The sequence below is a fragment of the Gossypium hirsutum genome, chromosome D03 (assembly GCF_007990345.1).
Source record: "Gossypium hirsutum isolate 1008001.06 chromosome D03, Gossypium_hirsutum_v2.1, whole genome shotgun sequence".
In the NCBI taxonomy this organism is placed as follows: Eukaryota; Viridiplantae; Streptophyta; class Magnoliopsida; order Malvales; family Malvaceae; genus Gossypium; species Gossypium hirsutum.
The window spans coordinates 150794-167950 of NC_053439.1; the positions used below are offsets into that span (position 1 = coordinate 150794).

General features: G+C 35.2%; 2 protein-coding genes across 3 annotated transcripts; one reads left to right on the forward strand and one right to left on the reverse strand.

The window, feature by feature from the left end:
* Positions 1-1310: 1310 nt before the first annotated feature.
* On the reverse strand, positions 1311-7051 carry LOC107937841 (uncharacterized). Of its 2 annotated transcripts, none has more exons than XM_016870828.2 (6): positions 6407-7051; positions 5614-5743; positions 5110-5186; positions 3020-4699; positions 2754-2922; positions 1311-2265 (listed from the first exon to the last, which is right to left on the reverse strand). In XM_016870828.2, exons 2-6 carry the CDS (start codon positions 5693-5695, stop codon positions 1649-1651), a joined length of 2625 nt encoding a protein of 874 aa, XP_016726317.2. In that variant the 5' UTR covers positions 5696-5743; positions 6407-7051; the 3' UTR covers positions 1311-1648. The 2 variants fall into 2 exon arrangements, with proteins under 2 accessions (XP_016726317.2, XP_016726316.2); XM_016870827.2 differs by having other exon boundaries at positions 5614-5778; positions 6407-6923.
* Positions 7052-8656: 1605 nt separating this feature from the next.
* Positions 8657-17031, forward strand: LOC107937790 (uncharacterized). The gene is made up of 24 exons (XM_016870766.2): positions 8657-9084; positions 10096-10226; positions 10429-10513; positions 10666-10719; positions 10881-10972; positions 11063-11166; positions 11621-11693; positions 11905-12280; positions 12448-12768; positions 12884-13087; positions 13236-13331; positions 13417-13480; positions 13797-13921; positions 14035-14281; positions 14425-14561; positions 14666-14790; positions 14916-15039; positions 15133-15191; positions 15541-15637; positions 15732-15918; positions 16046-16144; positions 16226-16347; positions 16530-16589; positions 16709-17031. The coding sequence occupies exons 1-24, from the start codon at positions 9031-9033 to the stop codon at positions 16805-16807; spliced, it is 3135 nt and encodes a 1044-aa protein (XP_016726255.2). The 5' UTR covers positions 8657-9030; the 3' UTR covers positions 16808-17031.
* The last annotated feature ends 126 nt before the right edge of the window (positions 17032-17157 follow it).

Sequence of the window (17157 nt, forward strand, 5' to 3'; positions counted from 1 at the left end):
ACTCTTGACTCCACAAATAACGTAAGCAACTCATGTACATGTATCTATGTATATGACAATGAAGTTTTTGTACAGTAGGAATGGCATGTGCATCTCCCCGCTAATTCAGGCGATAGATGGGACTCAAACAAAAGGGGGTTCCATTCATTACCGTGTAATGTATGTTTTTGGTCAGTATTTTTACATTCTTGATAAATACGAGTGACTCAAAAGTTGAAGTACAAACATCAAAGAATCACCCTCTTCCTTGCTTTAAATGCCAACAGATATATTATTTCACCAGTAGTAGTAATGAAAATACTTGGATATCACAGCTTTTGGTTTTTCTTGGATTGGACAACACTATTTCGTTCGGTGTACCTAACCAAGATTTCCACAAAGGAACAGTCAACACGCACATGATGTCAGTGGGGACTCTTCCTTTGAATTTATTCTTCATTTCTTCCCCCTTTACTTGCGCTTTTACCTACTTTTCTCGTGGTAAAAACAGGAAACCTATCCCCCTTCAAATCAATTATTTGCTGACCTTACTTTTCTAAGTTGGAATATTTAGTATTTAGGTGATGTTAACTGTTGTTCTTTGTATCAGCCCAATTTAAGAAATGTCAATACCATATTAAACTCCAACAGACCATGTCTCACCACGTCAGAAAATTATTTTACGACCCGAAATTAAATTATAATTTTTATAATAATAAAAATATAAATTTTAAAATATTAAATTAAAATATTATTATTTTTAGGGAGTTAAATATTAATTTTATTTTTCTTAATTTAAAATTTAAAAATTTTAAAGGATTAAAATAAAAAAACTTTTATTTTATGATTCGCACCTGACAGTCACCCTCCGCAATGAAATTTCAGTTAGTTGAAATTAATAAGGTAACCCCTTATTAAGAGTTAAATTATATTATATTTTTTTATTTTAAAAAATAGATAAATTAGTCTTTATACATTAGATAAAATAGTAAATTAATCCTTTATATTAAGAATTTCATCCATTTCTACAGTTAAAAACTGACGTGACTATCAGAATAACTAAATAGTTACATATGACGTGCTACCTATACCTCATGCTGACGTACATGGACCGATTTTTAATAGTAGAAATTAATGAAATTTTTAACAGAAAAACCTATTTACTTTTTTATCAAATGTACAGAGACTAATTTACCTACTTTTTTAGTAGATAGGTCAAAATGTAATTTGACTCTAATAATAAATATCTCCATGATACTTTTACCAAAAACAAGAAAAACATAAGTGTACTCACAGAAAAATATGATAAAAATACCAAAGAAGAAAAAGAAGAACCAATAATATATGCTCTCATTAGCAATCATATCAGTTTTAATGCCAAAACAGGCAACTGAATCAAGAACCAAAAAGTTACATTTATTAGTTTCTCTCCATTGTAAATAAAAATTCTAATAATACAACCAATCAATCATGTACAGTATGTATAAACCTGATCAAACTTAACCTATACGTTGCAAACCCACCCGGCAAAGAATATGTACATGGACGGGGAATCTCCCCCCAATATTCACCTTTACAAGCAAAGCAGGGTTATCTCCATGTGTATGCCACTTTCCTACATTAGATTTAATAACCAGCAGCCAAAGCCTCGTTAATGTATGCACCATCATTAATGCATGTCCTTCACAATTTCCTCAACCACGTTGCCTATAATGTAGCATTCCACCTCTCTTACCAAAACATTAGTTTCTTCATCCATCAAGCTAGACCAAGGGGTTGAACCTAGATCCCGGGCCACCATGCTATCGAGCGAGTAGTAGCATCTATCATTTGGAGGATATAAATTGGTTTGGATAATTTCCCACACTGAATTCAATAACTTCCTTCCTCGTGGAGGCGGCAATATGGAGGAACCAACAAGCTTTCTCCTGAACCGAGACAGGGTTACTGGTGGCCCAAGTATGGTTGAGAGTGCTTCATTCAACAAATCGAGCAACACCTTTCGATCTACCTTCTTATCATTCTCATCATTTTCCTTGCCCGATTTTCTATATGATTCTTCCACTTGTTCAAAGACAGCATCACCGATAGGCTTCGCTAACAGGTCCCATCTAGATAAGGATTTGTCACATGATCCACCGTATAAACCAGAAGCAACAAGCAGGTCCCTAACATAGCCTTCTGCTTGGTCCTCTATATCCCCCATTTCTGATTCAGTAGACTCCTTTTCAATTGATATGTCATCCACTCCATCAGACTCGAGTTCATTAAGTTGCCTCCTCAACTCTGGTAATCAATCAATAAATAAGAAGATTGTCATACATTGCATTAATATCAAAAAGTAGTTGTTCATTATGTGGACAGTAGCAACATTTCATTATGTGGACAGTAGCAATATTGGACTGGAATGATCAGGTGCCAGATCTAGACAGAGATTATGCTGACAGCTATCCATTATATTAACAATAATATCACTCACGTGTATGCAAAACAAAGGTGCTCCTATACAGCAATTTACATCTTTGAACTGTCTCTCCTTTCCACGTGAACAAAAGAGAAAGTGAGAAACAGGTTGGGATTTTGTTTTAAGTAGTACAATAATTTTAACAATAATCCAAAGAAAACAAGAGCAAAATGCTAGTGATCAAGGAATGTAGTTATGTCATATTCATTACACTGTAATATATGTCATATTCAATACAAGAAATGTAGTTATGTGATCAAGGAATAGAGAACTTAGACCAAAGGTTGCAATTAAAGGGAAAGTTGCATACCATTCAAATTAGAACTGATCTCTTTGAAAACCTGTTGTACTGCATTTTCTTCTCCTAAAGTCACATCATGTGTTGATATCGGGCTGGGATAATCCACTTGCCTCCAAAATTCTTCATTTGTGCTGCTGCAAACAGATGCTGGGCTAGGAGGCACCTCAGTAGAATTCTCCTAAGACAACAAAGATATATTGATTACAAAACAAAATGGGAAACGCATCTAAACGAGCTCTTAATTTATAAACAAGAAACCGGAAAAGTGCCCTTACATGCCTCTCGCTGAAGTTTATAACTGTTGGTCCACTCAATATATCTTTTACAGGACCATCATAGGCACCATATGTGTCCACCATTGACTGAATCTTCCTGCCAAATAGCCTCCGTCGAAGTGTCAAACCATACTTGATATTAGAAACTTTCTCTTTCAAATTGAACTTTTCTCTCTTCCTTTTTTCAACATCCACTTGTACATTCTCAATGCCTTCATGCTTCCTCCTAATCTGAGCCCCAGTTAAAATATGGCGGTCCTCTAAAAGCAGCTTCCCAAATGATGTTCCCGAGACTGGTGCTGACAAAGACCTAATCAGATTTCTTGTGGACGATTCCCTATTTAGCAACCCAACATCATCTCCATGCCTGAAAGATCTGGTTTGCATTTCTTGTTCATCTTTAACAATTTCCCAGTAGCTCTGCTCATTTCCAGACTTAGGGAAATCTTCTATTTGCTTTAGCCTGTCCCTTCCATTCTCAAACACAGGCAATCTACATCTACCAGTGGAAACAATTGGTATATCCAACTGTGTTTCTTGCTTTTGAACATTCTTTAGTCTCTCTGACAAGAATGTTCTTGTATCTTTGTTGATGAACTCTGGGGAGCCTGGTCCATTGAACTGAACTGAACTTCTATATGATTTAGTTGATTCTGATCGAACTAAATTCATTTTAAGATCCTTACTAACATTTTCTCTGACCTGTTCTGCTATATGCTTAGCAATTTGTCTTGGATCAGATGGCTTTTCATTGAAAGGGGTTTCGATTCCACTTCCTCTGATCACAGAACTCCTTTTAAGAGTTTTACCTTGCAGTTCTAGTTTTAGTCGTTCCCTTACCTCCTCAAGGAAATCTTCTATACTAGCTCTTTCATCTAAAGTGCCAGAGGAACTGGTCCATGATTCTTCATGGTCATATATCCTATCAGGACCGGGCTTTAAGATCACTATCCTTGTTGGAGCAGCATCGACTTTCTCGTTATAATGTATCATAGAAGGTAGCTGAAAATCCTTATTTGTGCATCGACTTCTTGATTCTTTTTGCTCAGCTGTAAAAGGTTCTGATTTATGTCTGCGATGCAAACCCATCTCATACATATTTTCTTTTACTGCAAACCTCTTAGATTCCAAAGGCTTCTCATGCTTTGCTCTTTCAGAACCTGAATAATGTGCCATCTTTTCCTTGCTCAGTTTCTCTTGAGCCATAGAAATGCTTCCAACATCAACAACCTTTGAACATTCTCTAAGCCTGGCTGCTTGCCATGCCTCAAATTCTTTCTTAAATTTTTGCAATTCTTCCTCCTGAGGATGTTCACAAGGCCTTGGCTTTCCAAACTCCTGGCCGGTGCTCCATCTCTCTGCATCTCTGTCTCGACTACCATAAACTGAGTCAACATCCATTTTCTTCGAGTAATTTGAGTTAGAAGATAAATAGACATCTGAACCCTTTGCATTTTTTCCCCTTTGCTGATGATCATTCTTTTTCTCAACTGATGGAACTACTATAGGTTTTGAATCTAAAGGCAATGCATCCATTCCCATAAGCCGGGCAACAATACTAGGTGTATTTTGTCTGGTGTTAGATTGTTTGGACATCTCCTCATTAATCAGTTTCTTCATTGAAGCCTCAGTTCGACAATAGTTCTTTGCTGCCCAGTCTTCTTCAACTTCATAAGAGCACTGAAATTCACATAAAATGCATTTAGCGGGGAGAGATAGAAAGAGATGCCTAAGAAATATTTAGATGATAATGTTATTTCAGTTTGAGTTAATACTCATAGTAGCATTAGTCTGACCCAAACTATATAGGAAATTAATGAAGGATGATCAAAGATTTTAACCAAAAACAAATGTTCAAAACAACGAAAGCTTAGAATACTGGGAAAGGGAAAACCAAAGTCAAACTGAAAAATACATATAACCGCACACTTGGACAAGACTCGGCACTGCTTAATGGTGAAGTTCTCCACAATCACTCTCAAGACAACCCAGTTAGACACTATCATCAGACCAGAGTCATGCAATACAAAGAACATAGTAACATGGTATCAGATGTTTAAAAAAAATATTACGTTTGATGGAAAAATTACCGGCAGATCATCTACAGCGCAGTAGTTCTGAGAATTTTCTAGTTGCAGCTCCAAGCTATTTCGTGGTGCTTCTAGACCTGCAAAGTGGCAAAATGAACTGCATTATTGAATTGCATTGTAGAAACTAAAACTAGAAAGAAATGGAAAGTTATCATGCCATTCCCATTTTAGGAGGAATTAACATTCTTGGTACATACCCTCTTACCACTTAAGAAGATGATAATCTACAGAAATGACCCTAGCAATGCTTAAAAATTAGTATACTAGCTCAACCATGAACAAAAACATTTTTGCTGACAAGAACCTCGTGAGTTTCTTCTTGCATTACTTCCTAGCAACTTTATTACTGATATAGTTTGTAAAATTGGAATGGAAATATAACTAACAGATGCAAGTGTATCTTCAATCACGAGAAGGATCACCAAAAGATATCTAAATTCTGAATCCAAAGCAATTTACTAAAGAACTTTTCCAATGAATAAAAAAAAAAGGAACAATATTTACCACCAACGTGTCTCTTGTGTGCAAGTATTTTTCTGGCCATGTTGCTATGGTTGAACTCAAAAAAGTGAAAAAAGCCTCCCATGGAGCCAACGGATCTACCAAATCATTTGCATTTACTTCTTATCACTCCCTACATTGAAGAAAATCACGCACTTGGATAATTTCCTGTAAAGCCAACAAGGAACTTATTGCCCAGAAATCAATGAAGACATTGATTATACTACCTCAACAAATATGGCTGAACAAAAAGCTTATCACATATAAGAAGAATGGACTCTAATCCATAGTATTAGTGCATTACCCTTTTTGTTTTAATGGGGTATGCAGAGATTTCACTGAATTTAGCCCAGTTTAATCAATTTCTCATAAATCATAAGAGCTAATAGCTATTCAGTAATGGAAAGAAGGAAAGATGAAGATGTACACAACTCATGACAGCTGAGCATAAAGACAAACATGGAAAAGACAGACAATTAACACCCTTCTTTTACTAAAGCTTAAGCTAGCACAATTCATTAGGATGAACAAGGCAACAGTTCTGCCTAAATTTAGGAGAGCTTTTTATTTTTGTTTTTTCAAGTTTGAACAAAACTCTGCCAAAAGATAAGATAACATCATCGAGTCAAGACCACAAAACCCAGTATTTTCCCATTGTTTAAGACCCCATAAAGCTAAAAACTGGAACCAGCTTCTCGATTCATTCCCCATGAAACCGGAAGCAATTCAAAGCTTCCATTTTTCAGAAAGAAGCATCTGAAACGAAGCGAACTGAAGTAAAAAAAAAAGAACGTACCCTTTGTTTTTCAGAGAGAAGGGATTAATATGAGAGAGCGAGCAGAAGCCATTGTTGAATGCTAAGGAAGAAGTGGAGTAAAATGAAGAGGCATATCATGGAAACGGTGTCGGGTGGATGATGGAGATGGAAATGAGGAAGGAAGCTACACAGAGAGACAAAGGGAATTGAATAAGAGCTGGAAATGAAAGCTAAGGTTTGAATGATAATTGATGCATGGCAGAGGCAGAAACAGAGGCGAAGACTTAATAATCAAAATTGATAATGATGATGATGATGGTACAGGAAAAGTTTTGTGGCAACTGTTTTTTTTATCATTTTATTAATAAAAAGTATTATTCCTTAATGATAAATAAATAAAGGGAAGACGGGCATTTAAATGCATTATTCATTGATGATAATAATCACTCATTTTTCTTTTCTTTCAATGCCTGTGGGCTATGCCTAAGGGTGGAGGATAGAAAAGAAAGACCCAAAGTACTCCAATTATTAATACCCATTGCTGTCATTGCAGAGTATTTTTATTTACAGAGACATTCAGACATGTTTGCTTGGTTGCTTCTAACTAAATTCTGATTCTATAACATGACAAGTTCTAACTATCAAGTTTTCATCTTTTAAGGAATACTTATAATTCCCTGTAATAAATAAAAGAAATGAGATCTAATCTGGTATATATTTAATGATTGACGTCCAAATATCAATAGTTGTGAACTAAATGGAGAATCTCATCTCCCTAACAGCTCATAAACACCACACAATGCTTGCTGACCTCACCAGATTAGTACGTACAACCTGCTCACCCAACTAAACCTTTCAGTATTCCCTTTAAATTTTATTTTGGATATATAATCAACTTTCTAATTTTGTAGACAGTTGAAGGGTAATGTTCACATCATACACCATACAAATCTATCTTTTTCCCTCTAATTTTTTATGATAAATTAATTATTGTAAGAATAAATTGGTTCTTTTATTAAAAAATTAGTTGAAAGCTTCCCACGTCTTGACCCATTATCCTAACTAGAAATTGAAAGGTAGAAGAACAGTTGGTTTGAGTATATTATAGTACTCACATCACATGAATATGTAAAGAGATGATAGCAATGCCTTTCGGCTACCCTTTTATTCCTCATGACCATTCATCTTGGTTAATTACATAAATAAAGAAAGTTGTCAGTCACCACATTCCGTTTCATAATGAATCAACCTTTTTTCAAAATTAAAAAGAAGAAGAAGAAGTAAGGAATGTGTGAAAAAGGCAGAAGCCTTACAACTCAAAGAAGATGATGACATAGAGTTATCTACTTATGTAATCATTCCATGCATCAGTTTGAAACCAAAAGCTTAATTAGGTCTGGTCGGGCCAAGACACGTGTTTTTCGTTTATTATTATTCTCATCTCTTGGGGGCGGGATTGGGAAATGGGAATGTACTAGTACTCATTTTACTTCAGCTGCTGTGGGCCACTGCATCTTTATCATCCAACATTTTATGTTTAAGTATGCTTCGTTTAATAAACATATATAATTTCTCTCCATTTAGTGACACATTTTTCTATTTTGATGCTTAATTTTTTATTTAAATTTTTGTTTAATTTTTCTTTTAATTTGATATCTAAATTTTTTTATCTAATTTGGTATGTAAACTTATCAAATGCAATACAAATTACCTTGAGAACACTAATAATGTTAGTTTTTTTTACGAGAACACAAAAGATAACTAATGTATGACTGCATGTGGCAAAACAATTTGTCAAATTAAGGTATCAAATTGAAAAAAATTTTAAATATTAAATTAAAAAAATTATCAAGTTTAGGTACTAAATATTAAATTAAACGGTTCATAAACTATTGGGCCATAGTTTACAAAGGTGAAGGTTAGGTGGAGTTCCATCTGCAGTGCAGGCCACCTCACTAGGGCATGGGCATTCAGGACCCAACAATCAGAATCTACGAGGCTACAATGGGCTTTAGCTGTTAATCAAATCAAGAGCCCATCCCATTGACAAATTTGGAAAGGAGTTTTTAGGTAAAATAATTAAGAGAATAAACGTTATGATCGGTTACCATAATACTTTCCTAATTTATGCATATTAATAATTAAAGAGTAATGGAATAGATAGACAGTTATTTTTGTGTTAAGAAATTATCTTTATTTGCTCCACTTAACCAAAATGACATGCATTCTTCTCTTTTGGATATTGCAAAATTATTTATTTAAATAGCAGACCAGACGTAGTTTTGGTTTGGGAATGGGCAGTCTCGTATTAACAACCCCATAGTGATTGCACCACGTGTAGTAGGAAGCCAAAGACAAGACGACCATCCCCCGCCATTAATTTACTGTCCAAAAACAAAAATTGAGAGAAGCTAATCAACCTCCTCCACCTGGCTAACGTTAATAATAAAAAAGAAACAAAACTCGTCTTGATTTGTCCGCTTTGAAGAAACTGTAATCAACCGTCCCTCCCCTCACCTGACCTCATCAATCACCTTTCTAGGAAGCTTTTAAAAGTCGGTTTTCTCAAAGCAGAATTTGGAGTTACATACACTTTACTTCTGCAATTGGCCTTGGGATTCAAACGCTGTTGTTGGATTAGGAAGAAGCAAGCAGGAGAATCCATGTTTGTTAATGTGAAGAAGCTGCTAGTGGAGAAGGCTTCTATTTCCAAGAAGGTAATAGCTTCCCTCAATCTCTCCTCTCTTTCTTGCTTCACGCACCCAGATGGAAAGAAAGAAAATCACTAGGATTTCTTTGCTTCTCTTCTCTTCATCCTCGGCCTTTTTTTTAATCCTACTTATCACTCAATAATTTATTTTTTCGACATTGTGCTGCCCTCTTCTTTTCTGATAGTATGTGTTTTCAGTTTTCTTTTTAGATTCCATAGTTTTCGATTATCCATTTTTCTTTCTTTTTTCTGAAATAAAAACTATAGTTTAAGCTACTGAGATTTCGATTCTGAGTGTTCTTTTTATAGTTTAAACTAATTGCAAATCAGCTATAGTTACAAGAACTAGATGCATTGCTGTTTTTAGTATATTTTTAGTCATAGTAGAAATTTGAGAAAGTTAAGACTTCGGGTCCCCCCCCCCTTTTAGTCCATCCTTCCCAATCCCATGTTAAGAGCTTTGATGAAGATTCCTTGCTAAATGTTAGATCCCCATGCCAAATCCACATTTAACGACCATTACAAAAATTGCTCGTAATAATATAAGTATACAACAAAAGAAAGCTTGTCCTAAAACGTTTGGTGCCATGTCTTTAGCTGCTGGGGCATTGGATGTAGGCTTCTCTCATTTCTATCCGAATGGATACTTAGAGTAACCTAGTAATTAACAAAACTTAGGATACTTATCTTTGATTTGGTGGGTGATAATTAAAGAAATAAGCAGTCAAACCTGTCCATGTGATGGGCGGTGCTGTCTTTATTGCAAGTAAGATCTGATGGGACCTCCATCCAATTCATTTTAATCTCAATTTACTCTGTTTTGTCTGCTAGGGACCCACTCAAAAGCAACTTTATTTATTTATTTACAATAAAATTGGATGAGATTAGTGGCTGATAAAGCTTGGGTCAAGATGACTGTCTTATAACTTCATGTCGTTGTAGAACTACTGAATTATCTGTTCGTTTAACAGTTAGCAAGTGTGACTAGCTTATGACTCTATGACTGTTTCTATTGCAGCCTGGAGTGAATTCTGATGGTTTGAAAGCTAGTGATGTGGACCCACATTTGGTATTTCATTACGGGATCCCATTGGGTTGTTGCATGTTTGCTTATGATTCCATTCAAAAGATACTTGCAATATCTACTACGTAAGCTTCTTTTCCCTCTCTTGAATGGCACCAAAGAATTGCTTGCTTCATAAGTATTACACATTTTCATGAAGTCACTTTTCACTTCATCAAAAGGATAATGCTTGGATATCCTTTCCCATTGAGCAATGCTGATGTATCTGGAATCTGATTGTATGGAAATAACAAGTTTACTTTATTTTAAACAAATTTTCATTTTCAGGGATGGCAGAATTAAACTCTTTGGGAAAGATAACTCTCAAGCTCTACTTGAATCTGATGACACAGTTCCAAGCAAGTTTTTGGAGGTATTTTGTGACATTCAATTGTGGTTCTTCTGATACACATCTAATTATCCTTAATAATGCTATATCAGTATTTCGTTTTGCCTTGTAAAACCTATTTTTATTTTAAATCAAGTTATCCAGAGTTACTAATATGAATCATACTTTCTTTTCAGTTCGTCCAGAATCAAGGCATCCTACTAAATGTAAATCTCAAGAACCATATCGAGGCAAGTTACTTGCTGAGTCTAGTCAGCTTAGTTATGACAGTAGTCTACAGTTACTGTCATCAGAATCAGTATTGACTACGTTTGCTTGCCCTATATTTTTCCTATAAATATGTTTTCTTTCCCCTATGGGGATTCATTTTTCTTTGGAAACTGTAATGTAGGTTTGGGACTTGGAAAGGAGGCTCTTGTCTCATGTACATGTCTTTAAAGAAGAAATTACTTCTTTCACAGTTATGCAAGCTGGTCCCTACATGTAAGTCTATCTTAGGTTCTTAGCTCTACTGAAGTTTTTTTCAACTTTAAGATATGCAAATGCAGCGTTTGAATATATCTGATTTTGCAGGTATGTTGGAGATTCTGAAGGCAACATCAAGGTTTTTAAGATTGAACAAGAAGTCTGCCATGTTATGCAAATGAAATACACTATACCTTTCTCAGCTTCTCATGGTAAAGAGTACTACATATCTGCTTAAGATTTGAAGTGTGTTGTTAAGCATAATGGTGGCATAATCTTTTAACAAATAAACTTGACTAGGTTCAAGTGTTACCTTTGAGATGTTCTTGTTTACTCTCTGCAAGGCTTGGATGACAGTGGCATCATTATGATGTCCCTGATAACAAAACACTCTGAAAGGAATAAAGCATGCTACTTGATGCACTTGGAATTTACTAATGGGTCCTTTCCTAGCTACCTACTAAGCCAAACTTTGAAGTTAACTATTTATTTGTAAAAGAAAGCTCTGTATCATCAATATCGACCCTCTCTAACTACGGGACTTACTTTTTGATGTCTTAGTTCTGTTGCTATTGAACGTTGTTTGCAGCTATTCTGAAAGTTTACTTTGTGGTATCGTGTCTTACATTAGTGGTTTAATTTAACTTGATTAACCATCTTGTTTAGGAAATCCAACGGAAGTTTTAGCTGATAGGGCTGTTATCTCCATACTTCCTCAGCCAACAGCTGAAAGCAAAAGGTACTTTTACTTTCTGATTCTGTTAATTTTCGTTTATAACTTAAGTTCTTGTGAGATGCCAATTTTCAAGTACCGTTGACTCCTATAGTGAGGATTTCCCGCCTCTAAACGCATTTGTGTTTCTATACTTCATTTCTTAACCTTTTGTTCAAACTTTAATGTGTTATGTTAGCAGTCAGTGTTTTCTCACGTGTGGCTCAATTCTATACAGAATTCTTATAATATTTAAAGACGGCTTTATGACTTTGTGGGAAATTAGAGAATGCAAATCTATTTTGGTTACTGGTGGAAGTATGTTCCAATCAGTACATAATGAAGCAAAACATGTGACTTCTGCATGCTGGGTGTGCCCTTTTGGTAGTAAAGTTGCTGTTGGTTACGATAATGGAGAAGTTCTCATATGGAGCGTTCCTACCTCAAAGCAATCTGAAATTGGTATTCAAAATACTCCCTTTTGTAAACTCATTCTTGGATTTAAATCAGAAAAAACACCAATAGCATCTTTAAAATGGGCTTATGCTGATGCAAAAGCCACTCGATTGTATGTCATGGGTGCCTCTGATGTAGCCTCCACAAGCCTGCTGCAGGTACTTAGATGTTTTATTATCGTTATCTATGGATGGCAATACACCTTATTCTTTTAATATTTTGCTTGAACTTTTAGCCCAGTTAAGCTATCCAGTCATTTTAACTTGAAAAACCTTAATTCTATTATTGGATGTAATTTTTGACTAGTAAGGTTATGATGAGGCAGGTAATCTTATTGAACGAGCATACTGAAACTCGCACAATTAAACTTGGGCTTCATTTGTCTGAGCCTTGTTTGGACATGATGATCACTTTAAGTACTACTGAGCAAAGCAAAGTTAAACAAGATCTTCTCCTTCTGATTGGCAAATCAGGAAATATGTATATGTATGATGATTGCTCAATTGAGAAGTATCTTCTGCAATGCCAATCAAGGTCTCCACCCTCCCTCCCAAAGAAGGTAATGGTAAAGATGCCATTTGTAGATTCAAGCATCACCATAGCAAAACTCATCACTGAAAACCCTTATGCATTAAGTTCGGATGAGGTAAGTTAATTGGAATATTCGTTTTCTGTTCTGCTGCAATTGTCATTTCTCTCTTTTAAAAGCAACTTGTCTAAATTTGGTTGCTGCTACATATGCATTTTCTCGGGTCTTGCAGGATTACATTCTAGTTGTCAAGGATATTCCATCACTTGTTCCCTTGGAGACAAAGTCAAAAGATGGAGGTCATTCAAACACGTACCAATTTAGTGGATTTGGGAAGATAAAAAATCTGTACATAACTGGACACAGTGATGGAGCCATCAACTTTTGGGATATATCATGCCACTTTCCTATACCAATTCTGTCATTAAAGCAACAGGTCATATTGATTTCTAGTTTCCATGCTGCATTAAGCTTGCAAGCTTCCAGATGGATTGTTTTAATTAAAAATATTGATTTCTAGATTATTGCCAATTGGTTAGGTGGTGCTTTTGCTTGTTTTTATTTTACCTTTTTTCTTAATGCAGAGTGAAGATGACTTTTCTTTAAGTGGTATACCAGTGACAGCACTATATTTTGATGGAAACTCTAGGATTATCATTTCTGGTGACCAGAGTGGAACGGTAAAATCAACTGGGATAGTTTCATTGAAGTAAATGATTTCTTCTGTTATCTAACTATTTTTTTCTCCTATTATGAGTACTTCAGGTCCGCTTCTTTAAGTTTAAGCCAGAGCCATATACAGCAGAAAACAGTTTCATATCTTTCCAAGGTATAGTTAAGTATACCTTTGGACTGAAAGGTTTTGAAGTTGGGTTTAGCTGTTGTTTTTGGATACATTGGTCATCTTCCTGTTTTTGTTCTTCATCTATATGTGCAACAAACTAATCTTTTCCTTTTTTTTAATTTGATCTTGAAACATAAGTATGAATGAGAAGTAGTTTAGTCATCTATGAGAAATGTCGTTCAGATGTTCTATCAAGTTTTAGATCTCCATTGCTAACTTATTTTCTGCAATTAATATTTCCTAAAAGTGAGCACCATGATATATCTCTTTTTTTCTCTCTGTTTAATCTTTTCTGGTTCAGGAAGCACAAAGAAAAGGAATAATCATATCCAGGGTGTAAAGGTCATTAAGGTTAATGGTTCTGTACTCTCTTTAGCCATATGCCAGAACACAAGACATGTTGCCATTGGAAATGACCATGGAGATGTAAGCTTATTTTCTTTCGATTCTTAGTTGTTTTGAAACTTTTGGACGTTCATCTGATATTGGATGAAATAACAGTGGCGTGTTAGTGTAATAATTTTAACTCTTATAAACAGGTTTCACTTGTTGACACTGAAGGTCTCAATATCATATTTCAAAGTCATATTGCAAGTGATATCAGTCCTGGCATCATCTCGATGCAGTTTAAAACCTGCAGTCTGCAAAATTTTGAGAAGAATGTTTTGGTGGTTGCAACAAAGGATTCATCAGTTTTGGCCTTCGATAGTGATTCTGGGAACATGCTGAGTGCTAGCATGGTTCAACCCAAGAAACCCTCAAGAGCCCTATTTATGCATATATTGGGTATGTGCTACTTTCAGTTTTCTTCCTAAAATAAGTACTAGATAGCATGATCCATTTAGTTCTGTTTTTGTTTTTGTTTTTTTTTTTTTTTGTCAAACGTCATAGAACTTGGTGAAAAAGTAATTCTTATTTACATTCTGCAGATTGGCAGGATATAGCAGTTAGAGGAGCAAATTTATCGACTGGTAGTCCTATTGAGGAAGGCATACAAAAGCAATCTTTCATACTCGTATGCTCTGAGAAGGCTGCATATGTCTATTCCTTGACTCATACCATTCAGGTAATCAGCACATTATTTTTATACGTACTCGTCATTTTTGCCCAGCCTCACCCTGCCCTTCAAAACAAAATGGGGTATACTTAACACCTTTCTCTTTGACTCAGGGAGTCAAAAAAGTTCACTACAAGAAGAAGTTTCATTCCACTTCTTGCTGCTGGGCATCAACCTTTTATACTGCTTCTGATGTTGGCCTTATGCTCCTTTTCACTAGTGGAAAAGTTGAAATAAGGTGATGGTCATATATTAGTCTGAGTTTTTATGATTCGATTTATGCCAAATAAAATAATGTATTTTTTGCAAATTTATTTCTGGACTTGGTCTCATGCATGTCAACATTGTGCTGTGTAATATAAGGTCCTTGCCAGAATTATCCTTGTTCAAGGAAACTTCAATCAGAGGTTTCAGATATTCTGCACCAAAACCAAATTCATTATCTGATAGCTCAATGTGCTCTTCAAATTCTGGAGATGTTGTAATGGTACAACATAACTAATAATTTTATTACTTCATGTTCATATAATTTTAACTTTGAGGATATAGTTTTGTTTTACTCTTTTACTCCCTTTAACAGGTGAATGGTGATCAAGAATTCTTCATTCTCTCAGTTCTGCTCCAGAGGGAAACTTTTAGGTGGTTTATGTTCCTTTAAGTAGTCTATGCGATTATCTTATCTTTGTAACTATTTTTTTCTGCTATGTACTGACAAAAAGGCTATCCCTACACCCTACTTGGAAGGAGAACACTCTTATTCCATACCTTTCATAGGAAATTTGAACATGCAAATAGAGCCAATGCTATCATATTATTTTCCATTAAAAAAATCATCATTTTCTTCCTGTTATGCTTTCTATTCGTCTAAATGTTTATGAAACTAAAAATGGGGTTCAAAAAGACTCTTAAGCTTCCCCTTTTTCTTGTCTTATGTATCTGCAGTAGCATTATGACAAGGACATAATTCAGTATTAATTTTTTTTCATAGGAATTTGGACTTTATCAGCCGTGTCTATAGGAAAGATCTAATGCTTACTCAGGAAGTGCCTGCCTCTGGAGCCACAGTTCAGAAGGAAAAGAAAAAGGTAGATTATAGATTGCACTGCTTGGTCTCTGCATTCTAGACAACCTTCTGAAACTGAAGATTGTCCCCAAATTGTTACTTATTTGGCATGTCAGGGACTTTTTGGCTCTGTCCTCAAAGACATAACTGGCAGTAAAAAGCATGCACCTGAAATGGAAACAGAAGATACTAAAGAAAGTATTGAAGAGCTTTCTACCATCTTTTCGACTGCTAATTTTCCATGCGAGGTTGAGAATAAAGATAACCAGGCTGTGGATGAGGATGAAATAGACTTAAACATAGGTAACCATGTTGCAGGAATCATGATATATTGCATACTGTATGAGTTGGCTATGCGTATGGTGAGTGACAAGTTCTTGCATCAGCTTAATAAATTCTTTTTTCACGTTTTGGTTTCCCTTCTTTGAAGATGATATTGACCTTGATGATCCTGGAGAGAAACCCAAAGAACAGAATATCCTAGCAACTCTTAATAAGCATAAACTTAAATTTCAGGCTTTCACAGCAGGTCAGTGTCATTTCATGTTCTTGAATCAACAAACCCCCATCAGTGTATTCGCTTGACGACAAATTATTTCATATTTTTCAGGTAAGCTGAAGCAGATGAAGGTTAAAAATGAGAAACCCATCACCAAAGAAGAGCAGCAGCAAGATGAGAAGTCCAGTGCTGTTGATCAAATCAAGAAAAAATATGGGTTTTCTTTGCAAGGTGTAAGTATTTGCTAAATGCAAACATCCTGAATGTGTTTGATTCGTTAGTTTCCACAACGTGTATAGGTTAGCTTGAGTTTTGATGATGCTATCGTTGTAAAACATAGTCCTCAAGTCACCTTGGATGTAGTACCTGTGTTAAAACAAGATAACCATGATTGTCCTTTTATCCATGGGTGCAGGAATCAAGTGCAGCTAAAATGGCAGAAAGCAAGCTGCAGGAAAATTTGAGAAAGTTGCAGGTACTGTTTTTGTGTAATGATGAAGTTTTTGAGGAGCATAATTGATTGATATTAGTGTTTTATTCATGACATCAAATGGATGAAAAATGTAATGAAATGTTGTAACATGGGTTGGGCAGGGAATCAGCTTGAAGACTACAGAGATGCAAGATAATGCTAAATCATTCTCTTCCATGGCAAGAGAACTGCTGCGCACTAAAGAACAAGAAGACAAATGATATCTCCTATATAGCATATAATATTGTTTTGGATTAAAAAGGTTTGATTTTTTACATATATGTCCATGTTTGTATAGCAGTGAAAATCAAGAGTACTTGACTGAAGTGAAACATTCTCTTTTCTTTTCTTTTCTTTTCTTTTCTTTTATAGGGTATTCATTTTGTTCATAGGATACACTTTAAAACTTCAAAGGAATGTATTTGTGCACTTTTTCCTTTCCTTATTATTATTTTTTTAATTTTTCATGAAATTAATTTTTTTTAATGCCATCATCTATCTTGTAGCTACATTAAATTTCGACTAAATTTGAAATCGAGTTAAGTTTGACTTTTAAATGAGTGCCAAAATT